The 24,363-nt window shown below is 49.2% G+C and overlaps 1 protein-coding gene across 1 annotated transcript; it reads right to left on the bottom strand.

Moving 5' to 3' along the window:
- SLC15A3 (solute carrier family 15 member 3) lies at positions 1-15,323 on the bottom strand. The gene is made up of 8 exons (XM_055415833.2): positions 14,187-15,323; positions 10,484-10,773; positions 6,651-6,798; positions 4,879-4,989; positions 3,907-4,075; positions 1,667-1,825; positions 697-852; positions 1-216 (listed from the first exon to the last, which is right to left on the bottom strand). The coding sequence occupies exons 1-8, from the start codon at positions 14,742-14,744 to the stop codon at positions 62-64; spliced, it is 1,746 nt and encodes a 581-aa protein (XP_055271808.2). The 5' UTR covers positions 14,745-15,323; the 3' UTR covers positions 1-61.
- Positions 15,324-24,363: the final 9,040 nt, after the last annotated feature.

Below are 24,363 nucleotides of genomic sequence, written 5' to 3'. Positions count from 1 at the left end.
TGGGGACTGCCGCTGTCTGTGTTGGGGGAAGAGAGGCAAGGGTGGGGGATGGGAGCCCTGTTCAGCCACTGTCCCTCCTGGGACAGCCTTGGGGGGCTGGGCCCTTGGCCGCCCTCTCATAGCGAGCAGTGATCATGATGAACAGCAGGGCTGCGGCAGCCTGAATGCCAGCCAGCAGGAAGAAGTAGAGGTCCATTCGGCATTTGTTGATGTTCCCTGGAGAAAGGAGGGGTTGGTGTTTGGGTCAGGTTGGGGCTCTCCTGGGGCTGGCAGCTGAAGTCACAGTGGGCAATGGGTGGGCTCTGAACGCACTGGGCTGATGGTCCTCTAGCACTGGGCTGCCCTGGGTGTTTCCTGTGGCGTCTACAATGTCCTGTTAGCTGGCTGTTCTCTCAGGGGCTTAAAACAGACCAAGAAATGTGACCCTTAACTAGACTGGCAGGGTTCCAGAAGCAGGAAGGCGCCTTGGAGGTCTGCTGAATTCATAGACTCCTTTTGGATAGTTAGGGTCGTCGTGGAGGCCCAAGGAGGGGAGGCCATGCTGTGGGCGGTAGGTTGCGTTTGGGCTCCAACCCTGTTCTCCTGAGTCTAACATGCGATTTCCTTCTGCCTGGGGTCAAAGCACTTAGCAATCGACTCCCCCTTTCTAAGCCTCCTTCCAACCGTGTCCCATTCCCGGGGAGCCCCCAGACTCACCAGTATCCTCCGGGCAGTGCAGCCAGCCCCCTGGCAGTGACAATAGTGCCACCAGGCTGGAGCCCAGTAGCGAGCCCACCCCGGACAGGCAGAAGAAGATGCCCATCAAGGCGCCCTGCATGGAGCGTGGGGCCTCTGAATATGCAAACTCCAGGCCTGCAGAGAGGGAGGAAGGATTACCCAAGGGGCTGGGGAGGAGCAGAGAATAGGCTCAGGCCCCAGTCTGCTGGGCCACAGCCCCCACCCTGCCCCCACCAAGCCTCCCTCCTGGCCTCCCCCAGATGGCCCCTTGCCTCTGCCCGGCTCATCTTCCCTATCTGGACATGCCCTCCTGGCTGCTCCCACACTGCTGTCTCCCCTCTGCCCCTTCCTCCTGGGTCTCCCACCTCAAAGATGGCACCGCTGAGCCAGCCCAGTCTTCACCTTCTCTCTCCCCTACCCTCTCTGCCCAGCTCTCACATCATCACCACATCATTTTGATTCAACCTCAGAAGTCTCTTCCCAAAGTCTGTCACCGCCCCTGTTCCCTCTGCCCTGGGCCACATGAACAAAGGGAGGGCAGAGAGGACCCCCGTCTGCCCAGGGGCCTTAGAGACGGGTTCGTGGAGGAGACGGCAGTTAGACTGGGAGGGGAAGTCTAAGTCCCCTTAGACTGAAGGGGAAATGGAAGTTCACATCCAATCTGTGAAACAGGGAGGTAGAGGGGACAGCAAGTGCAAAGACACAGAGGGTGGGGAACATGGCACCAGGGGGATTGGGGGGAAGTTGGTATGGGAAGTGTCTTATTCACCTCGAATCCCCACTGGGATTAGTGCTGACAAGTCCCCACTGGGTGACTGCAGCCCTGCTCAGAAGATCCTGCCTGCCTCCACAAAGACAAGCTCCAGAGGCTGAGCCCATGATACCTCTTACTTCAACCACCAGGCAGAGCCCATCACCTGTGCAAGAGCAGGGGAGGGGTCCAGGGTACCTGTGATGCTGGCAAAAATCTCACTGATCCCGATGAGCAGGTACTGAGGGGTCTGCCACCAGATGGACAGTGGTGCTGCGTAGTACGTGTCCCGCCCAATCTGCTGGGACACTGTCTGGTTGTGACTGATGTATTCTAAACGCTTCATCTCCAGGATTCCTGGTGGCAGAGAGAAGGAATACAGTCAGATCCACCATAGGCAGCTTGTGCTAAGTCTCTTCAGTCATGTCCAGCTCTTTGCGACCCCATGGACTGCAGCCCACTAGGTCCCTCTGTCCATGGGATTCTCCAGGCAAGAATATTGGAGTGGGTTGCCATGCCCTTCCTCAGGGAATCTTCCCAACCCAGGGACTGAACCCGTGTCTCATGTCTCCTGCATTGGCAGGCAGGTTCTTTACCATTAGCACCACCTGGGAAGCCTTTAGGCAGCTTTGCCCATGACAGAGCTTGGCACGTAGTAGGTATTCATTAAGTAGCTAGTGACTGACCAGGCATCAGGTAAGGAAATTAATACTGGCCCTCCAACTATTCCCTTTTTGCCTTGGCTGCTAAGAAGCTCAGAACTAGGTTTTGCACTCAATAACAGTAACAGCTCTTATTAATTGAGAGCCTGTTATGGGTGAGACACCAAGTATGCGTTCTTGTAAATGAGAAAGAGAACTTCAAGCAATCAGCCCCAAGTCACAAAGCTGATAAGTAATTGGGGATATGCTTGTGCCTCCATGTGTCTGGTTTCTAAGCTGGCCCATTCCCATGGTATCACATGACTGCTGCAACATCAAGTATTAACAGTAGCATTTCTAACCTGGCTTTCAAGTTTATTTTCTCTCCCTTCATTGCTTATGAGACAGCTGTGCTCTCATGGAATGAAAACCATTTATGTAATTAAGTGACTTGGGTTCTAGTCATGGCCCTGCCACTGGTTAGCTGTGTGACCTTGGGTCAATCACTTAACCTTTCTGAGACGCAGTACTTTTATGCAAGAAGCTCAGTGGCAATAAATCCACCTGCAATGCAGGAAACTGGTTTGATCTCTGGGTTGGGAAGATCCCCTGGAGAAGGTATTGGCTACCCACTCCAGTATTCTTATCTAGAGAATCGCATAGACAGAGGAGCCTGGTGGGGTCACAGAGTCGGATATGACTGAGCGACTGAGCACACACGCAGGAATAAAAATCCCAGGATTCTTGTGAGGGTGATATAGGACAAAGTTTACCAAAGTACCTAGCTGAAGAACAGTCTAGTTTGGTTTTCATCCTTCCATCCTCAGCAAACAAACACAATACTGTTTACTGAGCTTTAATTCCTCTGGCTCCTACTTATGATCCAGGCATGGTGCTGAGTGATTTACTGACTTCATCTTACTTAATCCTCATAACACTCCTGTTAGACCACATTCCATGAGGGCAGAGCCCAGGCCCTGCATAGTGTCTGCATGAATTACTCTCTCCTTTTTAAAGATGAAGTTCAGAGACACTAAGAAACGTCAGGATCATTATGCCACAAAGTGAAAGGGCCGAGGTCGGTGCAGTAGCATGCAAAGCTTCTTTTATCAGAGCCCTTTCTTGTAAGCGGCCTCACAGCTTCAAATCCTTTTGAAATGGAAGAAGGAAGAGAATAAATAGTAAATACTTTTTGTAAAAGTCCCCCAACCACTGAACAGCTGTGTGTCTTTGGAAAACACATTCTACACACTTATTGAGCACCTATGTTCATTATCCATGCTGTTGTTCAGTCATTCAACAAAGTGTGTCCGAGTCTTTGCGACCCCGTGGACTGTAACCTGCCAGGCTCCTCTGTCCATGGGATTCTCTGGGAAAGAATACTGGAGTGGGTTGCCATGCCCTTCTCCAGGGGATCTTCCTGACCCAAGAATCAAACCTGGGTCTCCCACATTGCAGGCAGATTCTTTACCATCTGAGCCACCAGAGAAGCCCTCATTATTCATAGCAGTGAATAAAAAAAAAAAAATCCCTGCTTTCAGGGGGCTTAAATCCCACTGGGGAAAATCTTTTTTCCTCTCTTAACCTGAGCTTCCTCATCTGTCAAAAATGAGAAGAGGTTGGACTCAAGGAGAAGGGTCTCTTTCAGCTCACACCTTCCAGAAACCAAGACTGACACCCACAGGTGGAGGGCGTACTTGGCCCAGACCCACAGCTCCAGCATCAGCCCCTGGGGGACCCAGCCTCCCTCCAGCCCCAGACAAAGGCCATCCCACTCCCCCAGTCTCTACACTGCACCTGCCACAATGACTGAGGTGAAACCAAAGAACATCCCCAGTGCCATCTTCTGCAGAGCCGAGGGAAGCAGCTTGTAGCGCAGCAGTAAAGGGTCAAGCAGGTGGTCCTTTACAGGCACCAGGATCAGCAACACCACGACATTGGCCAGGAGCAGCCAGGCTTCTGGGATCTACAAGAAGAAACCAAGAGGGGCAGGTGAGCAGAGCAGAAGGAGCTCTGGACTGGAGTCGGCAGACCTGGACTCCATCCAGACTGTCCCTGCGTGACCCAGAGTCAGTCTGTTCCCCTCCCCTGAATGCACACTCCTCGGCTGTGCAATTTGGGGACGGATTAGATCAGGGATGGCAAACAGCTTCCTTTAACTTCTATCAATTGGCTGTGGCTGCCTGAACATTCATGGGCTAAGCATGAAAGAATGTTGAGATTGATTAGTGATGTCTGCCATGGGCAAGGAATGAGGTTTAGTAGCAAATATTCAGTTAGCCAAAAAGTTCATTGGAGTTCTTCCATAAAGTGTTACAGAAAAACTTGAATGAACTTTTTGCCCACCTAATATGTCATTTATCTGCCAGTTCTGAAGAGTCTTTGGTTTTAAGTGTCTCTGAGATGACAAGGAGCTGGTTTGGAAAGTCCTGGTGCAAGGCAGAGATCTGAGTATCTGGGGGTTCCAGAGAGAGAGCAAGTAAGGAAGAGATGAGGATGCCCCAAGTGTGTCTGATCTGAGGGTCTGGTGCAAACTGGGAAGTGAGGCCCACTTCAGAGCAGCAGTGGAGTGAAGCTGACCTGAAGTCTTGTACAAGCTACAGCTGAGCTTTGGGGCACGATGCCTGGACCTCCAGGTGCGTTTTCTATACTCCAAGGATGCTCTGCCACTGGTGGACGGGAGTGTGGAGGCTGCTTCAGTCTTCCTTTTCTCAGAGGAAGCCCCCAGCCTGGCCCAAGATCGGGGCTGAACGCACATGTGTCTCTCACCTTATAGACACTGCCCTGGGCTCTCAGAACCTCGGGTCTGTTGGTAGGGCAGTTGGGGAAGATGTTCGGGATTTGGAGGTGAAGACCTTGCAGGACGTACGTGGACTGCATCTGCCGAGAGAGCTAGAGATGAGGCTGGAACAGAGCTGGCCACCTCACCTCCACCCCAGGACACTCCCAGCTCCAAGTCAGGCACTCCTCTGCAGTAGTACACGGTGGCCAGGCAGCTGTCCCCTTTCCTAGTCTCAGGGAGAAGAGACCGCACCACTCTTCTCGCTCCTGGGGAGCTTCCGTCACTCTGCTCCCAGGCCTGAGGGCTACGTGTCCAGCTTTGCTCCAGAGCTGGGGTCCCAGCTGGTCTGGCTCATGTTCATGTCTCCAGGGCCAGCATAGAGTACTCGTGGATAAATGTTTGTTGACATGGAGAAGATAATGACATGGCTGGCTCCATGGGGAACTCTTATCTGACACTGAAGCCAAGCTGAGTCACACAGGTTGACACAACTGGGGATGCATAGCCACTGATCCACCAGAGTGTCCTTGGACACAGCGGCAGGAGCAGACTCCAGGGGGTCCTGCTATCCCAGGACTAACTAACTACCCTGTTAGTTGCTCTGTGAGGGAGGGGGATCCGAGAGAATCCCACAGAAGGGCCAGGGGGCAGCGGAAGGCCCTTGTGTTGACCAAGGCAGCAGCTGTTTGCTGACTGCTATGGAAGGATGTCAGTGTTCTAACAACTGGTGTGACTGGGGATCAGCCATGGACACACACATCCCGTCACAGACAGTTTCTGCCTCTGTGCTGTCCCCAAGTAGCAGGCTGACCCTGAACGACCTCCATCTTCTGCATCTCGAAACAAGATTCCTACACAGCAGATATGGGAGGCAATGACTTTGGGGCCTGGGGCTTAGAGGTTGGAGTTAGTTGCCCACCCTCCACATACCCACACACTTTGTGGGGCAGGAGGAAGCAGTGGTTCTCAAACCTCGCTGAGAGTTAGCATCATCTGAGAAGTTTATTACACGAGAGACTCCCCTGGCAATTCTCTTTCACGAATCTGTGGGTGAGACCTGGGAATCTGTATATTTTTAAAAACTCTGCAGGGGATTCTGAGGCAGAGCCAGGGCTGGGAACTTCTGTTGCAAAGCACTCGAGGTGCTGAGCTTGTCTCAGACTTGCTGTAGGGTCTCAGATAACGGACCCACCTTCTCTGGGCCTTCGTTGGCAAGTTGGAGAATCTGAATGCTTCAGAGCTGTCTGAGCCTCTAGTCTAACATGAGAAACTGAGGCTGGGAGGAATGGGGTGATTCATTCAGGCACTGGGCCTTAGACCCGTCTCCAGAGCTCCTTGTGCACTCAGGGAATGTAATTACTGGGACAGCTTTCATCAGGGCCCACCTGGCTGCTACAAGGCAGCAGTTCACTTTGTGATCCCTTCCCCCATTCCACAGGGGAGATGCAGGGAGGGGCTGGTAGCTCAGATGGTAAAGAATCCGCCTGCAATGCAGCAGATGGGGGTTCGATCCCCCGGTTGGGAAGATCCCCTGAAGAAGGAAATGGCAACCCACTCCAGTATTTTTGCCTGGAAAATTCCATGGACAGAGAAGCCTGGTACATTACACAGCCCATAGAGTCGTAAAAGTTGGACATGACTTAGTGACTGAACCACACCACCCTCATTCCACATGCCCAGAGCATCTATGGTGAGAGATGAGACTACTGTGGGGCCTAGGGCGCCATTTCCTCCAGAGTGAAAGGGCAGGGGTGCTGACCTGGAAGTATACCATCCAATAGGGCACCAGAGTCACCAGGACGGGCAAGATCTTCACCAGCACCTGGAAGTTGGCGATGTCCTCTTGGGGGGAAGGGCCAGGCTGGGGAAACCTGTGGTCGGGCAGCAGCTGGGCACTGGGAGGGTCTCTAAGGGGTCAAAGAGGCAGCAGATTAAATGGCAGCTACTGTCACCACCACCACAGCTACCTTCCCACCTCCACCATCATCCCCTACTTTAATCCCATTCCCCTATCACCAGTTATCACAGCCATCATCTTGGAAATCACTGCCCTCCTCTCCTCCACTCCACCATCAGCATCACTTTCACCAACATTATCAACATTGGCAGCCCATCAGCATCATTAGTACGGTGACCACAGTCACCAAAGCCATCCTCTCCACGGAGTTCTCATTGCTATCACCATTCTTTTTTTGTGTGTGTGTTGGCAATGCCACTGTCAATATGATCACTATCATCCCTGAAGCAGAGGTGGTGATCAAGATTCATTCCATCCTAGAGCTTCAGTCTCTCCGGTCCTTGGGGAAGTAAGACCAGAGGCTGTGGTGACCAGAGTCTTGCGGGATTTTTTGGCTCATAGTGTTGATTTGCCCGGGAATCAGGGAAGCTACCGTTCATGCCTGACTCAGGGGAAAAGGCATTACAATTTGAGACACTCCAGTTCCCCAGGTGTGGTTTCCAAGCCCATCCTCCTTAACAGGCAACCTGAGAGCCCTCTCCCTACAGAACAAGGAATGAGAGGTAGGGGTGGAAGGGACATTATTAGGAGGCAGGAAAGATCAACTTTTACCCTTTGCCCTTTGTCTTAAGAAGTTTCCAATCCCTTCTCACCCAAGAGCCTCGGTTCAAAGGGACCATACCAGTGCGGTGTGATCATGAGCTTCTCCCCTCCCAGTTTGTGATGCGGCTTCTTGCCTGACAGATGGAGTTTATCTGCCCTGCCCTTGAATCTGAGCAAGCCTGTGACTGTGCTAACCAACAGAAAGAGGAAGAAGTGATGCTCTGGGACTCTGAAACTCCAAAAGGCCTTCAGGGTATGCAAAGTTTCCACTTCCTGCCCTCTGGGACATTTTCTCTTGGAGTGCTTCCTTTCTTTCCTAGCCCAAACACCTTGCGGCCCAGGGGCGAGTCCACACAAAGGGGAACCAAGGTGTGCTTGCTGACAGTCAACGTCAACTGCCAATCAGGAATGTGAGTTGTCTTGGATGTTCTAACCCTTACAAGTCCCCATGTGACTGCAGCCCCCATGACATCACAAGAAGCTACCCAGGTGAGCCCAGTGAACCACAGGATTTTGAGAGGCAAAAAAAGGTGGTTGTTTAAGACACCAAGTTCTGGGGTGGTTTGTTAGGCAGCAATGGATCATTCAAACAAAACCTTACAGCAATGTACCAGGTTGGGAGAAAGCATGCGCTATACCTTTTTTGTCTGGATTCCACAGATAGGAGCTGTAACTGGGTCCACAGTCTGGAGACAGGTTTGCTTAGCATAAGTAGTCAATAAACTCAGGGAAGAGAAGGGCAAAAGGCAGCCATTGTGCATATGCAAGGTTATTCAGAACTTTCCTCCCCTGTTGTTTAGTTACTCAGTGGTGTCTGACTCTTTGCAACCCCATGGACTGCAGCATCCCAGGTTTCCCTGTCCTTCACCATCTCCCGGAGTTTGCTCAGACTCATGTCCATTGAGTAGTTGGTGATGCCATCCAACCATTTTGTCCTCTGTCATCCCCTTCTCCTCCTGCCTTCAGCATCAGTCCTTCCAATGAATGTTCAGGGTTGATTTCCTCTAGGATTGACTGGTTTGATCTTCTTGCAGTCCAAGGGACTCTCAAGAGTCTTCTCCAACACCACAATTCAAAAGCATCAATTCTTCAGTGCTCATCCTTCTTTATGGTCCAACTCTCACATCTATACATGACTACTGGAAAAGCCATAGCTTTGACTATACAGATCTTTGTTGGCAAAGTAATGTCTCTGCTTTTTAATATGCTGTCTGGGTTTGTCATAGTTTTTCTTCCAAGGATCAAGTGTCTTTTAATTTCATGACTGCAGTCACCATCTGTAGTGATTTTGGAGCCCAAGAAAATAAAGTCTGTCACTGTTTCCATTATTTCCCCATCTATTTGACATGAAGTGATGGGACCAGATGCCATGATCTTAGTTTTTTGAATGTTGAGTTTTAAGCCAGCTTCTTCACTCTCCTCTTTCACCTTCATCAAGAGGCTCTTTAGTTCCTCTTTGCTTTCTGCCATAAGGGTGGTGTCATCTGCATATCTGAGGCTATTGACATTTCTCCCAGCAGCCTTGATTCCAGCTTGTGCTTCATCCAGTCTGGTATTTCTCATGATGTACTCTGCATATAAGTTAAATAAGAAGGGTGACAATATACAGCCTCGATGTACTCCTTTCCCAATTTTGAACAGTCTATTGTTACATGTCTGGTTCTAACTGTAGTTTCTTGGCCTGCACACAGGTTTCATAGGAGGCAGGTAGGGTGGTCTGGTATTCCCATCTCTAAGAATTTTCTAGTTTGTTGTGATCCACACAATCAAAGGCTTTAGTGTAGTCAATGAAGCAGAAGTAGATGTTTTTCTGGAATTCTCTTGCTTTTTCAATGATTCAACAGATGTTGGCAATTTGATCTCTGGTTCTTCTGCCTCTTCTAAATCCAGCTTGAACATCTGAAAGTTCACAGTTCATGTACTGTTGAAGCCTGGCTTGGAAAATTTTGAACACTACTTTGCCAGCATGTGAAATGAATGCAATTGTGCAGTAGTTTGAACATTCTTTGGCATTGCCCTTCTTTGGGATTGGAATGAAAACTGACCTTTTGCAGTCCTGTGGCCACTGCTGAGTTTTCTAGATTTGCTGGCAAATTGACTGCAGCACTTTAACTGCATCATATTTTAGGATTTGAAATAGCTCAACTAGAATTCCACCACCTCCACTAGCTTTGTTCGTAGTCATGCTTCCTAAGGTCCACTTGACTTCACACTCCAAGATGTCTGGCTCTAGGTGAGTGATCACACCGTCACAGTTATCTGAGTCATTAAGATCTTTTTTATATAGTTCTTTGGTATATTCTTGCTGCCTCTTCTTAATATCTTCTGCTTCTGTTAGGTCCATACCATTTATGTCCTTTATTGTGCCCATCTTTGCATGAAATGTTCCCTTGGTATCTCTAATTTTCTTGAATAGATCTCTAATCTTTCCCATTCTATTGTTTTCCTCCATTTCTTTGCTTTGTTCGCTTAGGAAGGCTTTCTTAACTCTCCTTGCTATTCTTTGGAGCTCTGCATTCAAATGGGTATATCTTTCCTTTTCTCCTTTGCCTTCTGCTTCTCTTCTTTTCTCAGCTATTTGTAAGATTTCCTCAGATAACCATTTTGCCTTGCTGCATTTCTTTTTCTTGGGGATTGTTTTCCTCCCTTGGGAAAAGAAACTGGTTTGCCTGACTTCTTAGTCTTTCTTATACTTAATATCAAGGTGGTATAGAATTCTGTCCCAAGTGCCTTCACTGGTACCACCATCTCCACAACCACCACTTCTGCTGCCATGGTCAGCATTTATTGCCAGAAGTTATTGTCACTGATAACACCGTCATCCCTATATTCACCACTTCCATCACTGTCAAGACTGTTAACATCCTCATACTTTCTACAGTTAGTCCACTGTCAACATTACCACCCCCTCATCTCCATCACCATCCTCAGGCAGAGAGGTGCCCATCATCATGAAGGGCTACCACTGGAGCTGATCCAGAGTCTCTTTCAACTGGATCACCTGGCCCCTCCCCCCAGAGTCCTCTTCTCACCTGGCAGAGCGCCGGTGCCACCGTCGGGGACAGCAGTTTTGGAGAGCAAGTTTGAGCATGGAGGACACCTGGCTGCCTGTGGGCGGTTTGATGATGAAGCTGGGGGTGGCAAAGAGGAAGATGAAGAAGGCCAGGCCCACACAGCCCACGACGATGCTGTAGCCCAGCAGGAAGTTGATGTTCTGTTGGATAAAGGCTACCACCAGCAACGACAGCATGGCACCCACATTGATGCTCCAGTAAAACCAGTTGAAGAAGCGGCGGCTGGCATGGCGGCCAAGATCCATCACCTGCCAGGCAGGGGTAAGAGTGAGGGCCAATGAGGGGTGGTGGCACCCTGCCATGACATACTCTCTGTGACTGCATGACCCTCCTACAGAGACACTTCTTGCATCAGTGGGTGGGCATTCTAGCACTTTCCTAATCCCTGATTACTAAGTAGATGTTCAATAGTATTTGTCGAATGAATGAATAAACCCTTCCCTTGGGAGTCATTTGCTAATGATAAGGACATTTTGGCGCAGCTGTTTCTTCATGCCCTTGACACACATTGCTTTTTTATTGTCACTAAGTGGTGCACACAACAGATGTCTCTGATGCCACTTTGTTCATTTCTAGCTGGTTTATCCCTTTGTGTTTGAGCAGACCCTAGTGTGCATAACCTTCATAGTCAGAAAAAAGCCAGTCGAGATCTCAGGTCTGCTCCACATTATTAAATATGATTCATGAGTATTACTGGAAGAACAAAAGTCCGATGGAGAATTTCCTCTGCAGTTTGGAGATGCAAAGAGCATTTTCTATTGTGCCCCCACCCCACTTGCCTCCCAGTCAAACAAAGTTGGCATCATCAGGGAAAGCAGAAGTGATCCCAGACGCAGCCCCAAGAGCACACTCTGGCCTGATTTAAAAAAAATATTCAGGCCCACCAGCAAGGGCAGAAAGGCTGAAAAATCTTTACCCAGGGCTTGGATCAGTCTGCGACAGCCAAGCCCCAGGCCCACTTCTGGTCTGCTGCCTTGCATCAACTGTACTGGCAGCTGTCCTGCTCCTAGATCCTGGTCCAGATTCTGACTCAGCAGGTCTGGGGCAGAGCCCGGACATCTGAAATCTGAAAAAGCAGTGAGCTCTGGAAGTCACCTCTCTAAATAAGCAATTCTGTACCCCATCACCCCTTCAACAACTCCCCAAATCTCAGAACTTATCATTCTTCTTCTACCCAGAGATACATATATCCATTAGCTAAGCAGATTTTGTCAAGCTTTAACTTCTGTGATTGCACTAGGAAAAAGATAACTAGGTATTTTGTTCTTTTTCCAAATGTAAGATTAGAGATCACACAGATGCTTTTAAAACTGCATCCCTTTAGAGATTTTGAGGGATCCTCTTGGCAATAAAGAGGGAAGGGCCTGTCCACTCACTGAAAATCCTTGCTGTAGACTTTCAAGCAGAAAATCGAGTAAGTCCCATAACGAGCAGTCACTCCATTTATTAATTGGATGTAAATGAATATGACAATTGCAATTCTAAGGGGAAGAGCAGGCAGCCCATTCAGGATATAAATGAGTTCTCCCAAAATGAGCAACCACTTTGTTGAGAATGATGGATGGCCCATTCTGAAACCAGCAAGTGTGTTAAAACACTTGGCTCCTGTGTATGGCTGTTCTGCCAGATGATGCCAACCCTTCCCACCCTCATCACCCATCTGACTGTCTCCCTAAATTCTGCAACAGCCCCCCTCACTACTCTGGTGTGCCCACTCTTGTGACCCCTATCCACTGTCTACCTTGTGGCCAGAGCCATTTTAAAGAACTCAAATCTAATCATGTCCATCCCTGCCTCAAATCGTTTTAGTGTTTCTGAACTGCCCTAGGGGTCAAGCCAGACCCCCAGGCAGCCTTCCAGCCTGGCCCGGCCCCACCCAAAGTCTATGCTGCCCAGTGGCCGAGCCTTTGAGAGGTCAATTCTGCCACCAAGAGGTGGGAGAGACAGGAGGCAGTAGACAGCTGAGGCCCTCTGGAGGTCAATGAGATCAAGGCACAGGTTAAGGGCACCTGGGGATGGGGTGGGATGTCAGTGAAGAGGAGAGTTAAGGGAAGATGAGAGATTCCCAGTGGCAGATTTTGAGGGTCTTCTGGTCTGAAGGAAGGTCACTGGGGGCTGAGAAATGGAGAGGGCTGTCCTGGGGGCACTGAATCCCCCATCAACAAAGGAATCCAAACAGGCTGGGTGAGTCACTCCTTGGCAAGGACACTGGAGACTATGTTGGATGCTGGACTGTGGATGACAGCTGGATGCAGTGATTCTTTCTAAAATGTCCCCTTTCTGATTGTAACACAAGTAATTAAAGAGTATTTTAAATCAGACAGTTAGGTAAAAAAAGTACAACTAGCCCAGCGGCCTGTTCCCACCACTGTTACGGTTTTTCCCCGTTTCTTCCTTTTGTTGACACTTGGCCTTTTCGCATGGCTGTGATCATATTCTGTATGCAGTTCTGCATTGCTTTTGCTCATTAACATGGTAAGTGATTTTTTTTCAAATCATGTTACATATTTTAAAAAATTACTGTCTAACATCCCACTGAGTAGAGCTATCAAAATACAGCTGTGCTATTAGGTATTTTTCTAGCAGTCCTGTACAGATGTAAGAGTTGGACCATAAAGGAGGCAGAGGCCCCAAGAATTGACGCTTTTGAACTGTAGCACTGGAGAAGACTCTTGAGAGTCCCTTGGACTGCAAGGAGATCAAACCAGTCAATCCTAAAGGAAATCAGTCCTGAATATTCATTGGAAGGACTGATGATGAAGTTGAAGCTCTAATACTTTGGCCACTTGATGCAAAGAACCGACTCATTGGAAAAGACACTAATGCTGGCAGACTGAGGGCAGGAGGAGAAGGGGGCAACAGAGGATGAGATGGTTGGATGGCTTCACTGATTCAGTGGATGTGAATATGGGCAAACTCTGGGAGACAGTGAGGGACAGGGAAGCCTGCGTGCTGCAGTTCATGGGGTTGCCAAGAGTCAGACACGACTTGGCAACTGAACAACAATAAATCAGGTGATTACCCATTCAGTTAGCAAATATCTATTGAATTTCTCCTATGTGCCATCTTCTGTCCAAAACGGTACAGAAAAAGGCTCAGCAGGTAGGATATTGGCCCAAGTGCCAAGGGTTCGTGAGCGGCAGAGCTATGATCTGAACAAATAGGCCTGACTCCACCTCTGGCACAGCTGGCAGGAAAAGGCTTGCTCCTCTTGTAGCCCCCACATCGCTATAACACACAAAGCTGGGGCTCCCGATGGGGCCTGAAGTCTAGGTAGCCATATCCTCCTTTTGAGCTGCTCTCTATGAGACCTTGGAAAGGTTGATTAATACCCTGAAACCTCAGTCTCCTCATCTGTAAAATGGGCATAATACAACTACCCACCCTGTAAGTAGTTCAGAGCATGAAATGAATTAAAACACGAAAAGTGACACATCGTCAAAGAAGGCCAACTAGGGTTGTCATTATTGTTGTCGTTTTAGTTGTTGGAATAAGCAAATCCTGACCCCCTCCCACCCCCACCCCAACTTCTTTCAAATAAGGAAACTAGACCAGGGGAGGGGAAGTGGTTTGTCCGAGGTCACACTGGCAGTCATAGCCGCCTGACTCCCAGATCCCTCCCTCTCTCCCCACACTCCCCTCTCTCTCCTCTGCCACTCACCTGGTCAGCCCCGAAAGAGGTGAGGTTGCTCCTGACGGAGCTGGCGGCCAGGGCGAGCAGCAGCAGTGCCACGTAGAGGGTGGGCGCGCAGTAGGTGGCACCTGAGGTGTACTGGCATCCGGGCGAGGGGCAGGCGGGCTCCAGGTGCGCGGAGGGCATCTCTCCGCAGAAGGAGCTGCGGCCGTCGGGAAAGGCGGTGGCGGCCAGCAGGCCCGAGGCGGCCAGGTAGAGCAGCAGGCTGAGCGCGATGGCGCGGTAGCGGCCCAAGTACACGTCGGCCAGCCAGCCGCCCACGGGCGCCAGCAGGTAGGAGGCGCCCAGGAAGACGAGCGCGGCGCGGGACGCCTGCTCGCCCGCCCAGTTGAGCTCGGCGCTGTTCAGGTAAAGCACGAGGTTGCCCGCGACGCCGAAGAAGGCGGCGCGCTCCAGCATCTGCACCAGCAGCACCGCGGCCGCCGCGGCCCGCCACCACCGACGGCGCCCCAGCGGCCTGCGCGCCAGGAGCGGCTGGCGTTCCTCCGACTCCCGGGGCGCCCCGGGGGCGCGCGGCAGGGGCATCCTGGGCCCCTGCGGCGCGGCTCGGACCCACCCCCTGCCCCGCGGCCTCACTCCTCTCCTCCTTCCGTCCTTTCTCACCCCCTGGGGGTCCCCCTTCCTCTCCCTTTCCCTTCTTTGCTCCCCGTCCCCTCTCCCGGGCTTTCTCGCCCCCACGGGGTCTGGGGGGCTACCCGGATTCTACCTGTTTGCCCCCCAACTCTCACCTCTCCCCTCCTGCTGCCCCTAACTCTTCCTCCTTCCTCCAGCCATCCTCGCTGCCGACCCTTTCTCTCGCCTCTTCTCTGCCCCTCCCGCTCCTTTCCTGTCGGTCTCCCCGGTTGGCTGCCTTTTCTTAACCGTTGTCCCTTTCCCTGGCGACACCTGGCCTGCACTCCGGGGAGAGGGGCCCTCACAGGGCCTGCCTCTGCCTCCACCGCCCGCTGCCTCCTCCACCGCTCCCGTCGCAAGACTGTAAGCCTGTCCCCCGCTCCGGCCCTCCGGGCCCCTCTCCCTCCGAGCTCAGCCTCGGTCCGGCTCTCCGCTTCTTGAGAAACTCGGGGAGCCCCTAGCTTCCCCTTTCACTGCTTCTGTGGCCCGCGCTGCGTCACATGGTGCCCCGGGGCTTTTAGGAGAAGCGAAAGCCTGGGTCACACGGACCCTGCCCGCCCAGCTTTCTAAAAACTTCCTTTCCACGCCCATCACCCTCTTCCCCAGCTCTGCCCACTTTCCTGGAGGCTAGAGGAATGGTTTCCCATCTTTCACTTTCATTTCTCTCTCGGATCCCACTTTCGCTGCATCTTCCAGTCACTGCCAAAAACTAGAGATACAGAACCGGAAAGGCAGCCTGGATCCTTTGGTCCTACACTCCCATTTGGTGGATGTGGAGACTGAGGACCCGTGGAAGGGAGAGGAAGGAAGGTCTGGGAATGACTGACTTGTGGTAGCTGAACTAGGAGTAAGCCACTGACTGGTCTCTTGAGAGACACAGGAAGCTCTCAAATGCAATTCAGATTGTGCTAAAGCTGTTGTGGAAAAGGAAGTAGGGGCAACTTCGAGAAGCCTATTGCGCCATAGAGGGCCCACAATGAGTCGAGATTGAGAGAGCCTGGCCTCAGACTAAGTCAAAATCAGCCCTCCCCTCCTCGGAGCCCTGAGAACCCTTGGATTAAAGGCCAGCCCTCACCCTGACCTAACATCTGGCCCTTGCCCTCCTCCAACATCACGCAGCCCCACGTCCAGCCACACTGACCTTCTTTCTCTTCCTCTCAGGCACTGAGCCCCTTCCTGCCTCTGAACCTTGGTCTCTGCTCTTACCTCTGCCAGACTGCTTTTCCTCCCGCTCTGACTGGTCTCTTCTCTTTATTTAGGTTTCAGCTGGAGTATCTCCTCTTCAGGAAGACCTTCCCTGGTTAGCTAAGAAGTTGTCTACCGGATTCTCACCATCCTTTCTCTGTCTCATTGTCCCATGTTAATGTCTTCAGGGCACAGAATACTCATTCAATGACTGGTTGTCTCCTCCAGTGGAGTAGAAGGAACCTGTTCCACTGGGTCAAGAAACTTGTTGAACCTCTTTTAAAAGACTTTGTCTTTTTTGAGTAGTTTGCAGTTTATAAGACTATCAAGAGGATGGTACAGAAATTTCTTACACGCCACTACTCTAGCGCATGCATAGCCTCCTCCATTATCAAGATCACTCATCAGAATAGTACTTTTTCTTTTTTTAAACCAAGGATGGACCTACATTGAAGTATTATAGTCACCTGGAGTCTGTAGTTTACTGTAGGGCTCATTCTTGGTGCTGTGCATTCTGTGGGTCTGAACAAATGTATAATGACGTGCATCCATCATTATAGCGTCGCACAGTATTTTCACTGTCCTTCAATTCCTCTGCATTCTGCCGATTCATCCCCACTCCACTCCCCAGGACCTGGCAACCTCTGGTCTTTTTATTGTCTCCATAGGTTTGCCTTTTCCAGTATGTCATATAGTTGGAATCATACAATCTGTAATTTTTACAGATTGACTTCTTTCACTCAGTAATATGTGTTCAAGGTGCCTCCATACTGTTTCAAGGCTTGATATTAATAGCTCATTTCTTTTTAGTGCTAAATAATATTCCATTGTCTAATGGACCATCGCGTACTTATTCATTCATGTACTGAAGGACATGTTGGTTGTTTCCAAGTTTTGGCAACCATGAATAAAGCTGCTATTAACATCCATGTGCAGGTTTTTGTGTGAATGTACATTTTCAGCTTCTTTGGGTTAAAATTCAAGGAGCATGATTGCTGGATCAGATATACAGCTGTTTCAGCACTATTTGTAGAAGGCACCTGTCTAACTTTTCACTGTTTTAACCTAATGACTACCCAGTACTTGGCACTGGGTTATATAGTCTCGCATGCTTGCGTGCATGCTTAGTCACTCAGTCATATGTGACTCTTTATGATCCCATGGACTGTAGGTCGTCAGGCTCCTGTGTCTATGGGATCCTTCAGGCAAGAATACTGAAGTGGGTAGCCATGCTCTTCTTCAGGGGATCTTCCCAATCCACACATCGAACCCAGGTCTCCTGCATTGCAGGCAGATTCTTTACCATCTGAGTCATCAGGGAAGCCTACTATAGCCTCAGGAAGGCTCAAAGCTAACACAAATGGAGTCTTGCAAAAGCTGTAGATGCCACCAAAAACCAGGTTGTTCAAATTTTCTATCAGGCAAGAAGCCAAGCTTGTGATGGATGGGACAAGCCCATGCAGGGATAAGAGTAATAGAGGGTGATGGAGAGAAAGCAGAGCTCTCCACCCAGGATTCAGCCACTTTAGTCAGGGGCAAGCACTGTGGATGAGGTGGCAGAGACTGGAGCCTCCCAGTCCCTCCCAGATAGTTGGACTCATCTGCCTCTACCTGGAGGACACTCAGGATCACCAGGATGTGGTGACAAAGTGCATGTCACATTCAGACTCTGCTCTGTCCTCTCTTGACAAAGTCGATAGGGTGGCAGGTGTGACAAATGCCATCTCGGAGGGCTGAACATTGCCGATGAGAGTGCTGACCTGCCACCAGTGACCTTCAGGAGGAGGTGGATGAAAGGAAATTTCCTAAAAACAGTGTGGCGGGACCTCCTTGGTGTTCCAGTGGTTAAGAATCTACCATCCAATGCGGGGGATGTGGGTTTGATCCCTAGTTGGGGAACTAAGATCCCACTTGCCATGGGGGCAACTAAGGCCCCACACTGCAACTACTGAGCCTGCGCATCTCAACTGGAAGCCCATGTGCTGCAACTAGAGAAAGCCCGCAAGCCACAGTGAAGAGCCTGCAGGCCACAAGTGATACCCAGAGCAGCCAAAATAACAACAAATAGAAACCAACAATGTGGATAGCAGAGAAAAATCAGGAGAAGAGAGCAGCAAAAAAAAAAAAAAAAAAAGTGCAGTTTCTTCCTTGCTATCCAGCCTCTGTCCCTGAAGTGTACAGGGGGCAGGAACTAGGATGGGGTGATGAGGGACCTGATTTGCTGGGTAGGGGCGATTTGTGTCCTGTCGAAGAAGTAGTGTTCTGAGGACAGCCGTGACCACTCTCTGGGCATGAGTCAACATCAATTACCTGTACAAAGGGCTGGAGAGCAGAATTTTAGTCTGAGGAGACCCAGAGCCCATGTCCATGTCCCATAAGCCTGTATGGTTTGACCCAAATAGCATTTGGTCCCATGGTGCAAAGTTTTTGTTCTTGTTTTTTTTAATTAAAAAAAAAATGTTTAAATTGAGTTACATCCTTAAACAATTCAGAAATGGTCACATGAAAATCGGGATTTCTGGGGACTTCCCTGGTGGTTCAGTGGTTAAGAATTCACCTTCCAATGCAGGGGACGCAGGTTTGATCCCTGCGTTGGAATTAAAATCCCACATGCTGCAGGGCAGCTAAGCCCTTGCTTTGCAGCAAAGAGGCTGTGAGCCCCAGCTGAGACCCCACACAGATAAATAAATAAACGGACTGATTTTAAAAAAATAAAAGAAAATCAGGATTTCTGGCTGTTCTTGAAGTTGGGGAGAGTCTGGCAACTCTGGGCCCACAGGCTCAAATGGAGCCAAGTGGCAGTCCCCCACCCCATCTAGAGAGGCCACCACTGAATCACTGAAGTGGCTCAGCAGATGCCTCCATCGGGGGCTGCTGATGGAGCCTTTCTCCTACGCATGAAGCCGCAGATACTGGTGAAGGTGAGAAAGGGGAGGATGGTCATGTCTGCAAGCTGGGGATATTTAGAGGCAGTGGCTTCACCTAGGCAACCCACTCCAGTATTCTTGTCTGGGAAATCCCATGGACAGAGGAGCCTAGCAGGCTAATAGACCATGGGGTTGCAAAGAGTTGAATATGATGAGCATGCATGCTCAGGGAAACTTAGAACACACACAGGAATCAAAAGAGACCTGGATGAAAGTGGAGAAGGGGCAGAGCAGAGGAAAGGACTGCAACAGCCCAGGGCGATTCCTGGATGCTGTGCAGGTGTCCACTCACAACAGCTTCCTATGTGGGGGTGGCCAAGCCCTGCACACCCTGGGGTGTAGCAGGCACCTCAGGAATGGCCTGTAGCCTGCAGCTGACTTGTTCATGCAGGACTCGCATTCTCCACGAAGTGGGTAGCAGCACACGGAAGGCCCTGGTTCTGTTGGGCTTTTGCAGGACAAGGTTGAGAACTGCCAGTTTGTCCCATTCCCATGATCACCAGGAGAGTCAGGGGCCTTTAAAAGAGTGGAACAGAGTGGATGCCTTCCCATGGCCATGAATGAAAGCTGGACGTTCCCAGGGCTGAAGGTCTGGCATGGATGCACACTGGTCTGTGAATGGCCATGGCCCCCAGGGGCCGTCCTCCTGTTGTCTTCCTGTCCCCTGAGCACTCATGAATGTGAACATCCATGGATCGAGGTTTAGGTTGGGAGGCAAAGCATCACAGATGATGTGCTGTGCTGTGCTGTGCTTAGTCGCTCACTAGTGTTCGACCCTTGAGACCCCATGGATTGCAGCCCACCAGACTCCTCTGTCCATGGCGATTCTCCAGGGAAGAATACTGGAGTAGATTGCCATGCCATCCTCCAGGGGATCTTTCCAACCCCACATCGCAGGCTAATTCTTTACTGACTGAACCATCAATCAAGTCTCCCCTGATTCCCCGAGGTTGGTTTAGCCCTCAGAGTCCCCTGCAATGACTAGTGTCATAAGTGCCTATTTACTTGTCTTTTTTTTCCCACTGGACTAGAGACTTGGGGACAGGGATTGCATCTTCTTCACTTCTGTTTTCCCTGGTACTCTGCCTGGCACATGGTAGGCACAACCTCTCCAAGAGAATATACCCTGGGAATGGATACCTGAGAAAAGGCTCTACTTTGACCTCTTTTTTTGTTTTAATATTTATTTATTAGGCTACACGGGGTCTTAGTTGTGGCAGGTGGGATTTTCAGTCTTCATGGTGACATGAAAACTCTTAGTTTCCGCATGTGGGATCTAGTCCTCCCACCAGGATTGAACCCAGGCCCCCTGCATTGGGAGTGTGAAGTCTTAGCCACTGGATCACCAGGGAAGCCCCCTGTCTTATCCTCTTAAGAGCTGTGTAATCTTCAGTAAGCTGCTAAACTTCTTCAGTTTCTTTATCTGGAAAATGGAGGAGAATACCATAATAAAGGAGGTAGAATTCTTCTAGAATTTTTTTTATGAACATCAAAATAAGATAACCTAGTACTGTGTTCATGAACAGTAAAAGCTCAGGAAATGTCTTCATTTTAATTAACTAATGGATTAATTAAATACACATTTGGAAATTGCTTACTACATTCTGGTTGCTGTTCAAAAGGCTGAGGATATAGCAGTGGACACAAATCTCTGCTCTCATAGAGCTGATGTGTTGAGGGAGACAGATAACAAACAAATGAATAGAATAGAATAAAACAGAGTAGGATGTATTTAGTGTCGCATATAATAAAGGCTATAATGAAAAATAAAGTTGGATAAAGAGATAAAGTTGACCGTGGAGGCTTCTTAGACAGAGTATATACAATAATAACAATTTATTATAAATCATGGAGAAGGAAAACGCAACCCACTCCAGTATTTTTGCCTGGAAAATCCCGTGGATGGAGGAGCCTGGGAGGCTACAAACCATGGGGTTGCAAAGAGTCGGACACAATTGAACGACTTCACTGTCACTTTCATTACAAATCGGGGTTTCTCAACCTCAACATTGTTGACACTTTAGGCTGGATAATTCTATGCTGTAGTGTTCCTATGCATTGTGTCTCCTGCATTGCAGGTGAATTCTTTACCTGCTGAGCCATGGGCTTTCTCAGGTGGCGCTGGTGTTAAAGAATCCGCCTGCCAGTGCAGGAGATGCAGCAGACATGGGTTCGATCCCTGGGTTGAGAAGATCCCCTGGAGGAGGGCGTGGTAACCCACTTCAGCATTCTTGCCTGCAGAATCTCATGGGCAGAAGAGCCTGGAGGACTACAGTCCATGCGTTTGGACACAGCTGAGCACACTCAAACACACTGTACCTTATAGGGTCCCAATCATCCTTGATTAGGGACTATGGCCATAGATAGATGTCTGCTGTGAGAGGGTCTAGTGGGCTGAATGGTGGCCTCCCTCAAAGAGATGTTCACGTCCTAACCTCTGGAACTGTGAATATTATCCCATAGGGCAAAAGATGGCATTTATGACCCACTTATCTCAGTGGCTTCTAAATGCCATTTCAAGTATCTTTATAAAAGAAAGGCAAAGAAAAGAGATAGCAAGCATTGGTGAGGATGTGGAGAAAGGGAACCCTCTTGCACTGTTGGTAGGAATGTAAATTGGTGCAGCCACTCTGGAGAACAACATTGAGGATTTTTACAAAGTGAAAAATAGAACTATTGGATGATCTAGCAATTCCACTTCTGGGTATCTATCTGAAGGAAATGCAATCACTGTCTTAAAGAGATATTTTTACCCTCCATGTTCATTGCACCATTACTCAAGACATGAAAGCCACTTAGGGACTTCCCTGGTGGTCCAGTGGATAAGACTCCATGTTCCCAATGCTGGGAGCCTGAGTTCGATCCCTGGTCAGGGAACTAAGATCCCATATCTCAACTGAGCCCTAACGCCACAACTACAGAAGCCGCTGAGCCACAACATAGACCCAGAGCAGCCAAAATAAATAAAGAATAAATAAATAAAATTTATAAAGCAACCTAAATGTTCACTGATAGATGAGTGGATAAGTAAATGGATGAGTGGATAAAGAAAACGTGGTGTGTGTGTATATATATATATATATATATGCACCGCAGAGTATTATTCAACCATAAAAAGAAGGAAATGCTGCTATTTGCAACAACATGGCTAGACCCTGAGGGCATTATGCTAAGTGAATTAAGTTAGACAGAGACAGACAAGTACTATATGATTCCACTTATATGTGGATTCTGAAAAAAAGAAAAATAATTTATAGAAACTGAGAATAGGCTGGTGGTTGTCAGAGTGGGCGTGGGGAGTGGGGGAAATGGGTGAAGGTGGTCAATTAAAAAAAGAGAGGAAGGCAGAGGGAGATTAGACAGACCCACACAGAGGGGACAGCACTGGGAAGAGAGAGGCAAAGACTGGAGTGATGCTGGAAGCAACAAAGGGTGCCAAGGAACTCCTGTTGTCACGGGAAGGTGGAGGGTACTTCCCTGGTGGTCCACTGGCGAAGACTCCATGCCCCAAAGCAGGGGGCTGGGGTTTAATACCCGGTCTGGGAACTAGATCCTGGATGTGCAAATAAGGGTTCACATGCGGCAACTAGAGATTCTGAGTGCAGCAACTAAGATCCAGAGCAGTCAAATAAATAAATAGTAAAGCAAACCAGCCAATCAAGACAAAAAGGTGGAAAAAACAAGAGACAGATTCTCCCCTAGAGCCACTAGCGGGGGTGTGGTCCTGCTGACTCCTTGATGTCAGATCTCTGGCCTCCAGAACCGTGAGGGTAAATTCCTGTTGTCTAAGTTAACAGATCCTTGGGAATTTGTCACATCAGCCACAGGAAAGAAACATAGAAAAGACATGTCATCAGTGAGTGTGGTTTCACTGTTAAACGTTGCAATCCAAGGTTCACATTTCCATGAGCGAATTTATGAAAGAGGCTGTTGATATGAATGAGGGTGACCCCCATTTGCAAATCACACAGAACTGTGAAAACGTTAGCCAGTTTGGACTGCAGACCCCACATGTGTCCACAGAGAAGTTCTATATGGATAAAGTAAACACATTTGAAAGTCAGGTCCTATTCTTGGGGCCCCAGAGCCAGCTAGAAAGGGCCAGAATGACGTGGCTTAGCACTGGTAGGACAAACAAACCTTGGGGATTTTCATCACTGGTAAATTCAGAGTGAAATGACATTGCTAGTGGTCACCCTTGGCCACAACCTAACAGTGATTGTCAAGATGATGAGATTATAGTTTCCCCCCCTTTTCTTAATTTTCCAGAGAGTTTCTCTACTGTGCTTCTAAGATTCTGATTGTTCACAAAGGTTAAGTTTGGTATTGAGGGCATCATTCTGCTTGATTCCAGGCTGATCAGGCCCAGTGTGGAGTGCTGGGTTCAGCAGGTGCCACACTGCAAGGCTCACTCGGGAATGATCAGTGAAACATTGCCTATCGGAGAGGAGAGACAATGGGGCAGCACGGCCTTGTTGTCGAATCTCCACAAGGCTGCTCCTCCGTGAGGGCTTGTGTGTCACCAGCACTGCTTATGAGGCGATCCAGGACACTCAGGATGCTGGGTTTCAACTCTTGGTACCATAGACCTTCTGGTCAAACCAGTAGTTCCCAAAGTGAGGTCCATGAAACCCTAATGGGTACCTGAGACCCTTTCAGGATTCTGCGAGGTCATAACTCTTTTCATAAAGAAAGTAGCTTTGAGATAACCTGTAAGGACCTATATATAGCACAGGGAACTCTACTCTAATTAGTCTGCAATAACCTACATGGAAAAAGAATCCGAAAAAGAGGAGATATATGTATATGTGTAACTGAATCACTTTGCTGTATACCTGGAAATAACACAACCATTGTAAATCAACTGCACTCCAATATAAAATAAAATTCTAATGAAATTTCAAAAGTATGAAGACATAATTTGCCTTTTTCCTGACCTAATTTGGCTGGTACAAAAGCAATGATGGGTAAAACTACTGGTCTTAGCATGAGTCAAAGTGGGGGCATTATATTCTACTGAAAGTGAAAGTCACTCAGTTATGTCCAACCCTTTGTAACCCCATGGACTACACAGTCCATAGAATTCTCCAGGCCAGGATACTGGAATGGATAGCTGTTCCCTTCTCCAGGGGATCTTCCCAACCCAGGGATCGAACCCAGGTCTCCCACATAGCAGGTGGATTCTTTACCACCTGAACCACCAGGGAAGCCCTATACTCTACTAGTAGCCACTGAATGTTTCACTCCCATGCACTCAGACTAAAAAATACCAAAAAATTGCTAGCTTTACTTAAGAATGTCCTTAAGGAAGCTCCGGGAGTTGGTGATGGACAGGGAAGCCTGGCGTGCTGCAATCCATGGGGTTGCAAAGAGTTGAACACGACTGAGCTACTAAACTGAACTGAAGGAAGCAATAAGCA

This window comes from Moschus berezovskii, chromosome 25 (genome assembly GCF_049115385.1).
Source record: "Moschus berezovskii isolate FMDL1 chromosome 25, NW_MosBer_1.0, whole genome shotgun sequence".
NCBI lineage: Eukaryota > Metazoa > Chordata > Mammalia > Artiodactyla > Moschidae > Moschus > Moschus berezovskii.
Note: the sequence above shows the minus strand (reverse complement) of the source record. Positions and strands in the feature narration are given on the sequence as shown.

Excerpts from the sequence above, each read along its gene's own strand:
- SLC15A3 (XM_055415833.2), bottom strand. The coding sequence starts at position 14,744 with ATGCCCCTGCCGCGCGCCCCCGGGGCGCCCCGGGAGTCGGAGGAACGC. Across the intron at positions 1,826-3,906 it reads CACCTCAGTCATTGTGGCAG|GAATCCTGGAGATGAAGCGT; the intron begins GTGCAGTGTAGA and ends CTCTGCCACCAG. Across the intron at positions 853-1,666 it reads GATTTTTGCCAGCATCACAG|GCCTGGAGTTTGCATATTCA; the intron begins GTACCCTGGACC and ends CCCTCTCTGCAG.